Here is a 13,935-nt window from a genome sequence, read left to right as displayed (position 1 = left end):
TTAAATCTGTATTACATAATTTCCAATGGAGTCTAAGACCATGTTAAAAAAAATTAAGCCTGGACACAAACAGATTTTAAGTTTGTGTACAAAGAAAATGTAAAATAAAGAATAGTTATGATATAAACTAGGCCCTATATACGATTTAAAGTCCCCCTGTGGTGAAAATCCAGCTTTTAATGTTGTTTATGTGTCTATGTGGTGTTTTTAATCTGCTTTAAGACAAACCATGTGTAAATTCATAAGTCGACAGCATTGCTGAGTGTTTTCTCCTTAAAACTGCAGTGAACCAAAGACAGTCTCAAAAACACGCTTTGAAATCGCTGGTGTTTCTGACGTCACAAACTACCTTGTAACCAATCAGATCAACGTGTGATCGTCAACCAGTGGATCTCTGAGCTGAGTGAGTGAGTGGAGGCGGGGCTCATTTGCATATTCATAGAACCGCGCATACTAAATGAGGCAAGGGTGTAGAGTTACACTCAAGATATTTTAAGGAAAAAACTTTGAATATGTAATTTTGGTGATCAAAGATGAGTTTTAAGGGATACAATTATTGACTACAGGGGGACTTTATGACATTATTTGTAGATCAACAATCAGACAAGCAAAGATTGGCTCACTGAACCTTCTCAAATCATCCTGGATAGCTGGTAGCTTGTGGCGTTTCTGCCAGATTATTGAAGCAAAAGGTGGTAATACTTCCAAAGGTTTATGTATCATCGTTCTAAGAAATTCAAGGTAATTGTTTCAGTACTGGTACAAAACTGAAAACAGTATCAAATTGTGAAAATAATTTTTAAAACCCCTCAGATTTCAGGTGTGTGTTTCCCGTAACTCGCTGCTCAACCACCACAGTATGACCTGCTAATCACGGCCGTTTCACAAAACTGCAGTTAGTTAGAAATCGGGATCACTCTGCCAAGCCTTGAAAAGCACTAAATAGCCTCAGACTTTTGGACCCCACTGTATATTATAATTATTCCTGTCTGTTATTCATCACTTCATATTTCGAAAGTAATCTGCAAACCAAAGCAGACTGAAACACTGAAAATGGTTTTGAAAGAGTGAAAAGAGCACAGTTGTCCATCTTGGCAGTGACACGAAAGCGATGTCGGGAGGCATTACGTGTGACAGAGCTCAGACAAGCTAGCATCGACTGCATCTGAAAGAGAAGCCATTTGAGTGCCAGATCTCTGCTTAGCATCAGCGCTGAGATCAGTGGCCTCTAATAGGAGATATTGGACCATCCACTGCCTCCTAAAGCCCTCATGACAAGCCTCTGCTGCTGGACTAACTCAAGACCCAACAGGACTCGACTGAACACAGTCATAGCTGCCGGATAGTCCTCACTTCTGTTTCTTTAGCTGCTAATTGTCACGGGCAGCGTGTAGCTTTTCCAAAAGGGAGATGAGTGACAGAATGATCGAATAGCCAAGAAGCTTTAATAAAAACAAAGGGCGATACACCACTACAACATACCATTAACTTCAGCACAGAACAATGAGCTGAAGAAAGAGGCAGGCGATCAATGAAACGGGGAACAGGTGAGAACTAATTAGAAACCATGGTAACAAACGAGCACTCAGGCAAACACCGTGGCTGAATCCGAAATCGCCCCCTATACCCTCAAACAGGGCCTTATCTGAGGGGACAGCCATTAGTAGTGGTGTCCGAAAACATAGTGGACATTATTGAGTGCACTCAATGCGAGTGTACAGCCGATGTAATTCGCTCACTCGTTTTCATTCAGTTCTTCAAGTGAACTGTATTAGTGGACTAACATAGGGAAGAGTGATTGAGGGTTTAGGAGGTTCAGCCAGTGACAAAGAAAACCATGACCTAGAAACTAAACATGACATGACGGTGACACTAATATACGGTGTCATTTAAACTCGGACTCTCACATTTTTGACAAATTAATTTCCATGACTTTTCCAGTCAACTGTGAATACTGGATAACAAGGAGCTCAAACTCATTTGAGAAAGATTGCACACAAAAAGAGCAATTTAGCGGCATTTTCCATATTTTACACATAAAAATGTTCTATTGAAATTACAGTCACACTTTATATTAGGCGTCTTTAAAGTCAGCATTAAATTGAAAGTTGCACGAGTCTTGTCTCCCCTATTGTGACGTATATCAGAGTGAAACGCTTCTGGGATAAGATCAGATGTGGGCGGGGCTTGATTGTGTCTGTGAGGAATTGATTGGATGGTTGTGGTTTGCTATTGGTGGATCTCGTGTGAGTGACAGGTTAACCCCGCCCTCGTCATCAGAGAAGACAAGAGATGCTGCTGTTTTTCTGATTCAAGATTACCAGGAATATGAATTTAAAACACAGATAAATCATTTAAGATAATCACTGCAATACAATAATATATTGCATATTTGAGATAATTGCGGGATAATTGAGAATGAATGAAAGTCACACGAGTGGCCTGTTACACTGTTCATGTAATTAATCACGCTTCGCGTTTATGTGCATGTTCCGCATTTGCAAATCGGTCTAATAAATAATGGTGTTAATGGGAAGACTAATTAAAAAGTAAGTAACCAACTTGATGTAACATTCAAACCTGAAATGACTTGAAACGTGATCTTTGAGGGGTTTTCAGACATTAAAGGTTCATCTCTGTGTCTGTGGCCATCACGCTCTGGTGACTGATGATCCCCAGATAAGCCGACTACTTAAAAGAACAGCTGGACATTAGCCATCAAATCAAATATATTTGTAACGATGTTAATAATTGCATTGTGAATGTGAATTGTTTTGATTGTTGTTGTTTTCTTGATAGTGTAAGTAATGCTTTTTTTGTGTCAGCATAAAGTTCTCATTTACGAACACCACTGCACAACACTGATTATGTAATATAAAATAAAATATAAAACAAAATAAATAATAACAAGCCATAGTTACATAAAAAAATAAGTACAATGTAAAAGCATGCATATACACAATAAGTGCATTGTATCATATTATTAAATTAAATATTAGTACATAGTAGTTAAAGACACCTATTATAAAGTGGGACTGAAATTACTTTTCCATCAAATTCTTCAAATAAATTTGATTAATTTTTATTAAGTTTTCCAGGTCTGGAAATCACTATTTTAAAATAAGCAGTGGCTATCTGCAAAAATCTTTAGATAATATTTACACTTAGTGTTATAAAATAGTAAATAGTAATTAAAAGCTATTGGCACCAACTGTAAATAATCTTGTATGCTATCTATTCAGGTTTTTGTTCTGATCTCATGGACTTTTAGTTTCATGAGATCAGAACATGCGGCGCGGTCCATGTGCCAGCCCGTCAGAAATCAGTGTAAGTGTAGATCATTAAATACCTGTTTATTACTCTACACTTTATTTCCACTTATTTCTATATATTTTTAAATGTAAATAAAACGCCTCTTCAAGCTGGAGAACAGTAAAATAACCGGCAGCATGTCCTGAAAACATCTGCACACACTCATTTCATCTGTCTAGCAATGAGTGTTTGGCAAAATACATTACTTATAAACATATTTTAAACCATCATATATAAATTTGAAACATATCTAATGCAATGGAGAAAGGTGATACTCTAATTTGAATATAAAATCATGTATAGTTATTTTAAGCACAGGATGTCTTGGAAATGTCCTCTTTCTCTGTGACTAACGTACTGCAGCTCGTGTCATGTTTCATTCAAGTTTGCATCTAAAACTGAAAAGTCAAGCACATTTACCCATTGTGTAAGAGATTCCATAACATTTTACTCCAGTTTGGACAAAAACCTCCCTAACTGCTTCATGCTGCGAGACAAAAGTGACTTAACACAAGTAAAATAAGCCTGTGATGAGAAGAAAATAATACAGCAGTCTGGCTATGACAATAGGCCACCAGAAAAGGTTATTTAAAAGCTTTTGAGACAGTGCTCCAGGGACTGCAGTGACCACAGTGAAAGGAAACTGAGGTTGCCATAAAAATATAACCCTTTCACACACTCTTCTATTCCCAGATCTCTATTTAACGTGGCAAATCACCCAAAAGGGATTACACAGAGCTGTGCTATGCTGTTTTCCATTTAGCAGCTGCTGTTTTTTCTTTTCTGATGTTGCAATGCCAATGTATCTTTTAGACATCACAACATAAGTCACTAAGTGAAGATAAAACACAGAAAAATGTATTCAATTATGTCATCACTTAAAGCCCCTTTATGCCCCTTTTCACAAGATGTAAAATAAATCTATGATGTCCCCAAAGTGTGTTTGGGAAGTTTTATCTCACAATACCCAACTGATATTTTTTTGCAGCATGTTTAAATTGTCACTTTTTGGGGCTCAGAAAAAAATTGCACTGTTTTAGTGTGAATCCCTTTAAATGCAAATGAGCTGTTGCTGCTGGCACAGGGGGCGGAGCCTCATGAGTTTGTGCTTCAGTCAGGACAATCAGGAAAAAAACAGTAACTCTCACTAGCGGTGTTCATTTCGACTCGGAGTCGGACAATAATGCCCACCGAGCCAGAGAATATATGCTGTATGGGGATGGAACAGGTATAGTCTAGTTTAATTATGGTTATAACTTATTTTTCATCTTGCTTTTATCCAATATTAGTACAAGCCTGTTGTAGCGGACCCCGTCCGAACGATGGCCAAAAATATACTGATGAGTTCAGTGAAGTTTATTGTCCATCACACAAAAGATGAAGCGTTAGTTTTACTCCAGAGAATCACTGTAAGAGCTGAATAAACACAGTATAAGTGCGCATTAATGTCTTATCCATAAACTCTCTCTCTCTCTCTCCCTTTCATTATCATCAACATACACAGCGAAGTACACAAAACACTCGTTACAACTAACAGTAAACAAATATATACACACCTTTTCAGTGGGGCCTTAATAAACTGGTAAACTTTATATCCGTAAAATGACTCAATGAGCTGTCATAAAGTGCACGCTCTCACTTTCATTTCTGCCGTGATCAGTAACGTTAGGCCGATCTCCGGAGGCTGTGAGCTTGATCACGAACTGTTGGAACTGATCCATCCTCGAGTAACAATGAGAACAAAACATGAAAGTGAGTGGTACTTACACCCACTCGAGCGATTTGTTTGCTAAACTAAAGAAGCCATTGAGCATCGTCGAGAGGTTAAAAGGAATTGGATTGACAGTCATGCGAGAGCCAATCGTGTTAAACCCGCCAATAGCGCGTCAGGTGGATAAGCCAGTTTGTGATTGGTCCCCGCAGATTTGTAATGGAAGCAGGATAGAAGAATGTACAGGTTTCCAGCCTGAGCTGCAGGGCGAAATCAAATCTAACCTACGGCAGGTTACGGCTGATTTTTCGTGTTTCAATTCTCCTTGTTAGCTTTGGTATGCTAACACTAGTTGGATTTGTTCTGGCCAGACGAAGTTCAAACGAAGTAGAGATGAAGTTCAGATGAAGTCTAAGCATTAAAGCATACACACAACTAAGATTATTCAATAAACCCTGCTCATTTTTTATAATCATCTCCTGTTTTCTGCTCTTCCTGCTCTTTCATGTTACAATTCTCCGTTTCTGTGTTCGAGAGTCAAGCATATCAGTACAAAGTCCTCCCCTTCGGGTTGTCCCTGTCTCCCTGCGTCTTCACGAAAGTTGCGGAGGGGGCCCTTGTATCTCGACGACTGGCTCATATTGGCACAGTCACGAGATCAGTTGTGCGTACACAGGGACATGGTGCTCAGTCACCTCAGCCAGCTGGGGCTTCGGGTCAACTGGGAAAAGAGCAAAATAGCCCCCGTGCAGAGGATCTCTTTTCTCGGTATGGAGTTGAACTGCAAGACTCATGAAGGGTATGGAGCAAGCCTCACAGAAGAGCGTGTTCGGTCAGTGTTGAACTGCCTGAATTCGTTCAAAAGCAGGACAGCGGCCCCACTTAAATTATTTCAGAGAATCCTGGGTCATATGGCAACCGCAGTAACGCCGCTCAGTTTGCTTCATATTAGGCCGCTTCAGCACTGGCTTCACGGGTGAGTCCTGAGATGGACTCACTGGGTGATAATCACTCAGGTCTGCCGACGAACCTTTAGCCCGTGGTCGGACCCTTCGTTTCTTTGGGCAGGAGTGCCCCTAGAACAAGTGTCCAGGTATGCTGTGGTCGCCATGGATGCCTCTACCACAGGCGTCTCGCAGTGGGCCGCCTAAAAAAACCCTACAGGGCAAAGACGTACTGGTCCGTACGGACAAGACTGCGACCGTTGCGGTGGTTGATGGCCACCCTGAAAGTCTATGCTGCCGAAATGTCTGCCTATCACGATCCAATAGAAGGCAAGTCGGTCGAGAAGCACGACCTGGTCATCAGGTTCCTTAGGGGAGCGAGGAGGTTAAATCCACCTTCCCCTTCGTCCATACCCTCTTGGGATTTGCTCAGAGCACTCCAGAATGCCCCATTTGAGCCTTTGCAGTCAGCAGAGCTAAAAATCTTGTCTATGAAGAAGTTGCTACTGGTTGCATTGGCTTCCATTAAGAGGGTAGGGGACCTGAAGGCATTTCCAGTCGACGAATCGTGCATAGAATTCAGGCCGGATGACTCCCATGCCATCTTGAGACCTCGCCCACATATGTATCCAAGGCTCCCCCCCCACTCCCTTCAAGGACTAGGTAGTGAACCTGCAAGTGCTGCCCTTGGAGGAGGCAGACCCAGCCCTAGCTTTGCTGTGACCTGTTAATACTCTGCTACTGTACCAAACGCGAAGCTTCATGACCTCAGACCAGCTCTTCGTCTGTTACGGAGGCCAGCAGAAGGGAAAGGCTGTCTCCAAGCAGAGGATGGCCCACTGGTTAGTGGATGCCATCGCCTTGGCGTACCAAACCCAGGGCGTGCCTTGTCCACTCAGGTTGTGTGCTCACTCTACTAGGAGTGTTGCATCCTCCTGGGCTCTGGCACGTGGCACCTGGCTGACTGTCATCTGTAAAGCTGCGGGCTGGGCGACACGTAACACTTTCACTAGATTGTATAGCCTTCGTGTGGAGCCAGTATCCTCCTGTGTTCTCACCTCAAACGGGTAGAAGGCACTGAGGGACCAGCCAGTGCAGTGCCCATATTGATTCAGAGAGTTTCTACGAGTAAACCCTGTTGAGTTACTCCATCACCCTTGTTAGCCGGACGTGGCGGAGCGTCCAGCACCAGGCCTGCACTCGATGTATCCATGAGAACTGGTGGTAGGCTGGGTGCCCATATGTGTGACCCTGAGGGGATCTCATATGTGTATATTTCCACAGTATAGCTCCTAAACAGAAGCCAGTATCGTTCCCAGTGGTCTCTGCTAGGTGTAGTGCCACCCTAATCAGGCTGAGCCACCCCAGAGACATGCCATCAAGTGGGTAAGTGTGGCTTCCGCAGCGTTTCTTTTCCAGTGGAAAGGGCATGCTTTCCCAGTGTTCCTCAGTGTTGGGTCACTGAGTGGGTCATGCGGAACAGCAGTGATGGACATTCTCTGTGTAAGCCCTGTCCTATCCTTCGCCCCATCTGCATAGAGGTATCAGGAGGCTTTAACAGGGCAGCATCTGTGTAGCTTTGGTAGGGATTCCTATTCGTTGGCCACAACCGATGTGGCGTCTCGGTTATGTATGTAACCCTCGTTCCCTGAAGGAGTTCCCTGTCTGGTCTCCACAGTGGCTGTAGCACCGCTGGGCGGCCGGGTCACGGCTTGGCTCCTCATATTCCCACGCTGCGAGGCAGAGCAGCTGTTGCAATTCTCGCATACCAATCGCAACCCGTTTAAATACATTTTTATAAGGGCAAGTGCAGAGTAGAATCAAGAGTTTTAAAGTCTGGAACTTCATGAATTTTGGACATGGCTACTTTTCTCTCTGTGTAAAAGGTTTTCTGTTCTAATGATGATTGATATAAGGAAAAACCTGGCTTTCTGATATCCAAAAATATTACATAAATCATTCAGAGCCTGATGAAATGAGAACCTGTTAAGAGCAGGAAATTAGCAATTTCAGATGTTGGGTGAAGTTTGACTTCCCATGGCGCTCTGAGGTAAAAAATCCTGTCCAGTTGAAAAGGTTTCAGATGCTGAAATCATATAAAACACTTCATATCTGTGTATCCTATCCAAACAAGGAATTATGTTACTTATCATTACTTTTAGTAATCAGATTTGCGTGTAGGTTATAAGTATGATACCACACACACACACACACACACACACACACACACACAATATATTTTTACCAAAAAAAAAAAAAAAAAAAAAAATTCATTTCACAAGGGAGACTGACCCAGGACGCCGCCGCTAAACTGCTGCACACTTCAACCCCTGCCTTGTTCAAACCAAATCTGCACCCTGGAGTCTAAGACTAAAACATGTGCTTTTTTAAAACAGGGAGCTGACAGACAGCTGCTTATTTATTTTAAATATTTTAAATAACAAAGTGTCAGGCCAGTGTAATAGAAACTAATGGATTCTGTTGGCTTTGGCACTGACTGATGGAGTGTTGCTGAGAGATCCAGCTTAATCAATGCCAGTTCGTTTTAGCATCAGCCTGATTGGATGTGGCGTAGCGCAGAGTCACACTCCAGCACCTGAGACCTCCAAGCGGAGACACATGTGTCCACAACTCCTACGTCCATCAAAGGTGTCATTTCAGCCATGCCCACCTGACCTGAGCGTGAAGATAACTGCTCTCAGGTAGTGCTCGGAGACAGTGGATGTCTATGCAGTGACGCCCAGATTAGCAGTTTCTTCCTCTGCGTGTTCTCAGTCTTTTTTTTAAAGAATACAACATTTATAACTCACCAGTTTTCTGTTTGGACTTGATCGCCAGCTCGCATATCCTCCTTGCGTTGAACAGAACATAGAGTTGTTCCTCTTTCGTGAGGACATCATCAGCATCAACCTGTACAGACACACAAAATATATAACAACGATTAATATAGAGTTGATCACCATGGGTATTATTGATCTTTATTAGGGCGTATTGTTTTTTAACCATAAAACAGCCTCTATATACAGTATGTCATCCTTTTATGTCAAGCTCTTCAGTGTAATGAATTAACTGAGATAAATGCTCTGAATACTTACAATTACTAATTATTGTATAAGAGATTATATAGTATAACTAATTTCTAACTAATAATTTTATGTAGTATGTAGTATGACTTAGTATAAATAGTATATTTAAAATAGTAGTATATACTATTAGTATATACTAATAGTATATGTAGTATAAATAAAAATGCATTGCATAAAAACAATGGCACCCCAGCATCACGCTACATTCACAAACATTTGATTTGATATTAAAAGCACTATCAAAGCTTTTTTCATTCCTTAACATATACCATTATAGATTCATGCATACATACAGATAATGACAGACAGACAGACAGACAGACAGACAGACAGACAGACAGACAGACAGATAGATAGATAGATAGATAGATAGATAGATAGATAGATAGATAGATAGATAGATAGATAGATAGATAGATAGATAGATAGATAGATAGAATCATCTAACGTCTAGCTAATCGTCTAACTAATGGTCATCCACAAGACTAGCAGTTTGAAAAAGGGAACAATGGGTGGAATATTAAGTCTTAATGCCCATATAGTTTTTGAGGTCACTATATGTACATTTTCTGAGCGATGCACACATTTTGTATCTCTAGTGATAAACAGACAGTCTAATATATCAGGGAGACAAACACAGAACCAACTCTAAGATATCCAGCTATTTTATCACTTCCAGTGCATATTCCACGCTCACAAAAACTTTTGCCAAGTAAACAATAAAACAATGCACAATATCTTGAAGGATCTGAGGATTCTCAATAGCATCATGTGTGTGTGTGTGTGTGTGTGTGTGTGTGTGTGTGTGTGTGTAGCTTCAAGAGAGCAACCATACATCTGTGTTGTTTTCTTTATCCTTTTTATTCATTTATAATAATTTAATCATAATCGTTTATAATTGAATAATTTATTATCCAATTTAATCATCTAATTGTTCATCTTTATTCTTTTATTTTCCTTGCAATGCTTGCTATTGTTGTTTAATCTTATGACAGTGTGGTTTGAAGGGATGTTTGTCTTCATAAGAGATAAGAGAAAAGTCTCTTTCAAGGTTTTAAGGACAATGTTGAGAAGCAGTAAAACTTTCCATTGCTTGTGCTTTGGTATGATAACACTTGTTGGATTTGTTCTGGCCAGACGAAGTAGAGATGAAGTTCAGATGAAGTCTAAGCATTGAAGCATATACACAACTAAGATTATTCAATAAACCCTGTTTATTGCTCTTCCTCTCAGGCTAAAAAATATACCTTTAGTTAATACGGTTTTGTTCACTGATTTTATGAATCAGATAAAAATCTCTAATACAAAAAAATAATTTCTGACAGGATAATGTAAAGAGATGGGATCCAATATTCCTGCTGTGGAGATTCAATCTAACAATCTCTACAGGTTCTTCATTTTCTATCTCAGTTGGGCTTTTGGTTTATGAAAGTGCTGTATGTAATATTCTTATGTGATATTCTTATTTCCAATTATCCACCTTATCCCTACACCCCATGATGCTCTGCGCGAAATATGGGTGTAACTTCCGTTAAGCTGTAAACAATCAGGGAAAGGCTATTGTTAGTGAATCAAAATCACTATGACCCAATAATATATTTTTTTTTTAAAACTGGGTACAATGAGATGACATTATTCTACTCACCCTTCAAAAAGGACATTAAAAAGTATAAAAGTGTAAAAGCATCAACATGAATAACCCCAAAAGCACGACGGGTTTAATATCACTGTAGTAATATATATCTGTATTATGTAACATACAGTATGTTACCTTAATCAAATATGTTCATTTACTTCAGCAATGCATGACACTATTTAAAGTGATTGAAGTGATGAACAGACCACAAATGTGCAGTACATGTTGTCCTTTTTCATACTATTACAGAGGAATGCAAAGGGAAAAAAGAAAATAATCACGAGGAAAAGAACGCAGTGACTGAAAGGAGATCTTGCCGTAGATATTCTTGTCACGTTAAAATACCAAGTGTAATGTTATTCTCATGATGTCTGAAATTAATAAAACATGAAGGAGAACTGATGGATCAGCTTTATTTGTAGGGCAACCTTGTGATTTGAAATGATTAGTTTCAGTCTTTTTGAATGGAAGTTCCCCAAACCGGAAGTGCCTCCCATAACTCAACACGCAGTCAGCTCGTCAGGAATAAGCTGGATAAGTTTATGTAAAATCTCAGGCGTGCTTTGTCCACGTTGAGCAGTGAAGCCAGTGCAGGTGTGACTCTGCATTTGGCTTACATTTTCTCCCCTTTATCTCTTTAATTTCCTTTCCTCTCTACTGTTACAGCATGCCGGAAATACCACTATTTCCAGTTATGCGCACAGTTATCCATTGGGAAACCTGGAATTTCTGGGCTCTACTAGAACAGTTTTTCAGGCTTTCATGCATATTTGACATTGCTGCATCCCAGTCTGTCAGTGTGTTTCCCGAAAGCATCGTTAGCCAACTGTGGTCGCAAGTTCAGTCGTTATCAGCAGTTCAACGAGTCAGCGTTTCTCTGCTCTGATTGGTCGGCTGGATCAGTGTGTTGTGATTGGTCAAGCGCTTCGAGTGTGTTTGGGAAATGTCCCGCCCCTTCCCATAACCGCCAGTTTAACACACTACTAACTAACTCAACCAGGCCCCGCCCCTTTATTCTGCGCATGAATTATTATAATGAGGAATATTGTGACGTGTTCGTTCCCGGAAGAAACTCAAGACTACAATGGAGGCGTTTCAGGAGTTGCAGGGAGTCTTTAAGCTAATGGTCTTGAAGCAGTTTTCCTTATGTTAAATCCCATGTTTGGGATAGTGTATTCAGTTATTCACTGGAAACAAGAGTTCATTGTTTATTTATTTATTTATTTTCTCAACCTCTATATTTTATTTCCTTCTTTAATGCTAACTAATAACTGCCAACTCTTGTTACATAGAACTGCTTTCCCATCAACAGCACTCGGATTTAGCTTGCCTTACAATGTCCAGAAATCCATATCTTAAAGAATAAAACACATCCGAGCTGGAAGAGTTGCTCACAGCCATAATTAGACGTTCTGTTCTTGAACAAGCTACGGTTATATGAGAACCACCGATTTACTATCATCATCATCATTTACCCAAAGCATGCGTGCTATTTATAGATGAAAAACAGCCACATCAGGCCCTTAGAGATTATAGTGCGTAGCTCGTCGGTTTCGCTGCTTATGAGATGGAATTAATTTTTCTTGCATTGACAGAGAAAATGAACCTTGCGTTTGCTAAGAGCTTGTCAACACTGATTACAGCTGAGCTCCAGCCACTGTTTAGATCTCAGGATATTGATCTCTGTCTCAGGGAAGGTGTTTGATAGACCTGACTGCAGTTTCTTTATCTGTAAGCATTCACTGGTGGTTTAACATGGCATACTAGCACAGCACTCTTACTAACCCTGCCGTACATTAGATCTGTGCTCAGCATACAGTGCACATTCATATCAATGGCACTGGCTTGGCTGACTTACTTTTTTTCACAACAAAAGTGAACATCACTGAACTTACTTGAGCTGGACTATGACACTATTTTCTTCCTATCCCATAAGGCCACGGGAGACGAATTGTGAACGACACAACTGATTCTGGTAGGTCATGTGACAGTGACAACATGCGTCCAGATTTCATTCATCCTACCCATATTCATATTGTAGTACAACATACTTAACGGCCTCAAAGTAAAGGTCCTTGCACACTGAGTCCGAAATTTTCATAAGCGTTGTTTCGTGTTCGTCATTCAGTGGCTCTGAACTGTCTAAACACCTCTCAAAGTGCTCGCTACGGATGTGAAAAACACAGAAAATCGATTTTTGAAACTTTTTTATGACGGATGAAAGTTTCAGAGGCAGTGTGTAAACGTGATTGACACAACATGAGGTCGTATTTATTTTTTTAACGTGCAAAAATTACGGACGAGGATTTCGGACTCCGTGTGCAAGGACGTTGAGTATCAGTTTCGGATGCAGCGAGTATTTTTCCTACAGTGGCATTTTAAAATCCTACTATTAAGAATCAAGGCACGACTGAAAAGAAGCATGTTTCATTTTCACGGAGACGGCAACTTCTCCGATCGGAGGATCCCATTTCAGTATGATCAACAGTAAAGCCTTGTGGCATCTATCTACAGGAACATACACCTCAATGAACACTTAAACTTTTAGCCTTTTATGTTCAAACCGGAGTCAGACAAAGATGGAGAGACTCGAGAAGAAGTGACAACATGTAGAAGCAACAGGACATTTCTGAAGGGTTAGTTGATGAATTTATGTAGCTGATGTGTAGTTATCTTCTAGTCATTGATTAGCATATTCTCATGATAATCTATAAAGCGTGTTCAGGGGGCGGGGTTTATGTAAATATTGGGGTTAGTGATGTCACTAACCGGGGAGGAATGTGGTGTAGTCTCTACCAGCCGTTTGTTGTAGTCCTTAAAAAGCGATTTATTTAAAAGCAAATATCTCCCTTTGCTTTGAACTTTGAGCGTTGTAACTTTGCAGATGTTGTTTATGCTCAAACAGCAACATTACACACTAACTAAAGTTAGAGAAGTGAAATCATAATCCACCACCCCTTTAAATAGAAAAGTGCTGAAGGTCGCTACAGGATTCAAGAGTGAATATTTCATTATAAGCACAGGCTTGTTTTCATTCTTCACAGGTATGGTATGTCATTTTTTGGATGTTACAGTACCTTCTTTTATCTAATCATAAAACGCAGGGACGGGAAGCAAGTCGTTCGTCGGCTGATTTCTCCTGAACGGTCTAAACACTGAGGCTTTGTGGAGTGATGGACTTTGTGGAGGCTTTGTGTTGACCAATGGGGTTTCTTCGGTCAACAAATGCAATTGAAACTGCTATTT

General features: G+C 40.4%; 1 protein-coding gene across 2 annotated transcripts in view; it reads right to left on the bottom strand.

Moving 5' to 3' along the window:
* The window catches only part of pth1r (parathyroid hormone 1 receptor), a 97,728-nt gene that overhangs the window by 43,408 nt on the left and 40,385 nt on the right, over window positions 1-13,935 (bottom strand). For both annotated transcript variants that reach the window (XR_013821777.1, XM_079876554.1), the window contains exon 2: window positions 8,778-8,877. Coding sequence is in view for 1 of the 2 variants with exons in the window: in XM_079876554.1 (XP_079732680.1) it covers window positions 8,778-8,877 (100 nt within the window). In the remaining variant the exon portion in view is untranslated. The remainder of the gene's footprint in view (window positions 1-8,777; window positions 8,878-13,935) is intronic.

This window comes from Squalius cephalus, assembly GCF_949319135.1.
Source record: "Squalius cephalus genome assembly, chromosome: 7".
Classification (NCBI taxonomy): Eukaryota; Metazoa; Chordata; class Actinopteri; order Cypriniformes; family Leuciscidae; genus Squalius; species Squalius cephalus.
This window is presented reverse-complemented; position numbering and strand designations above follow the sequence as displayed.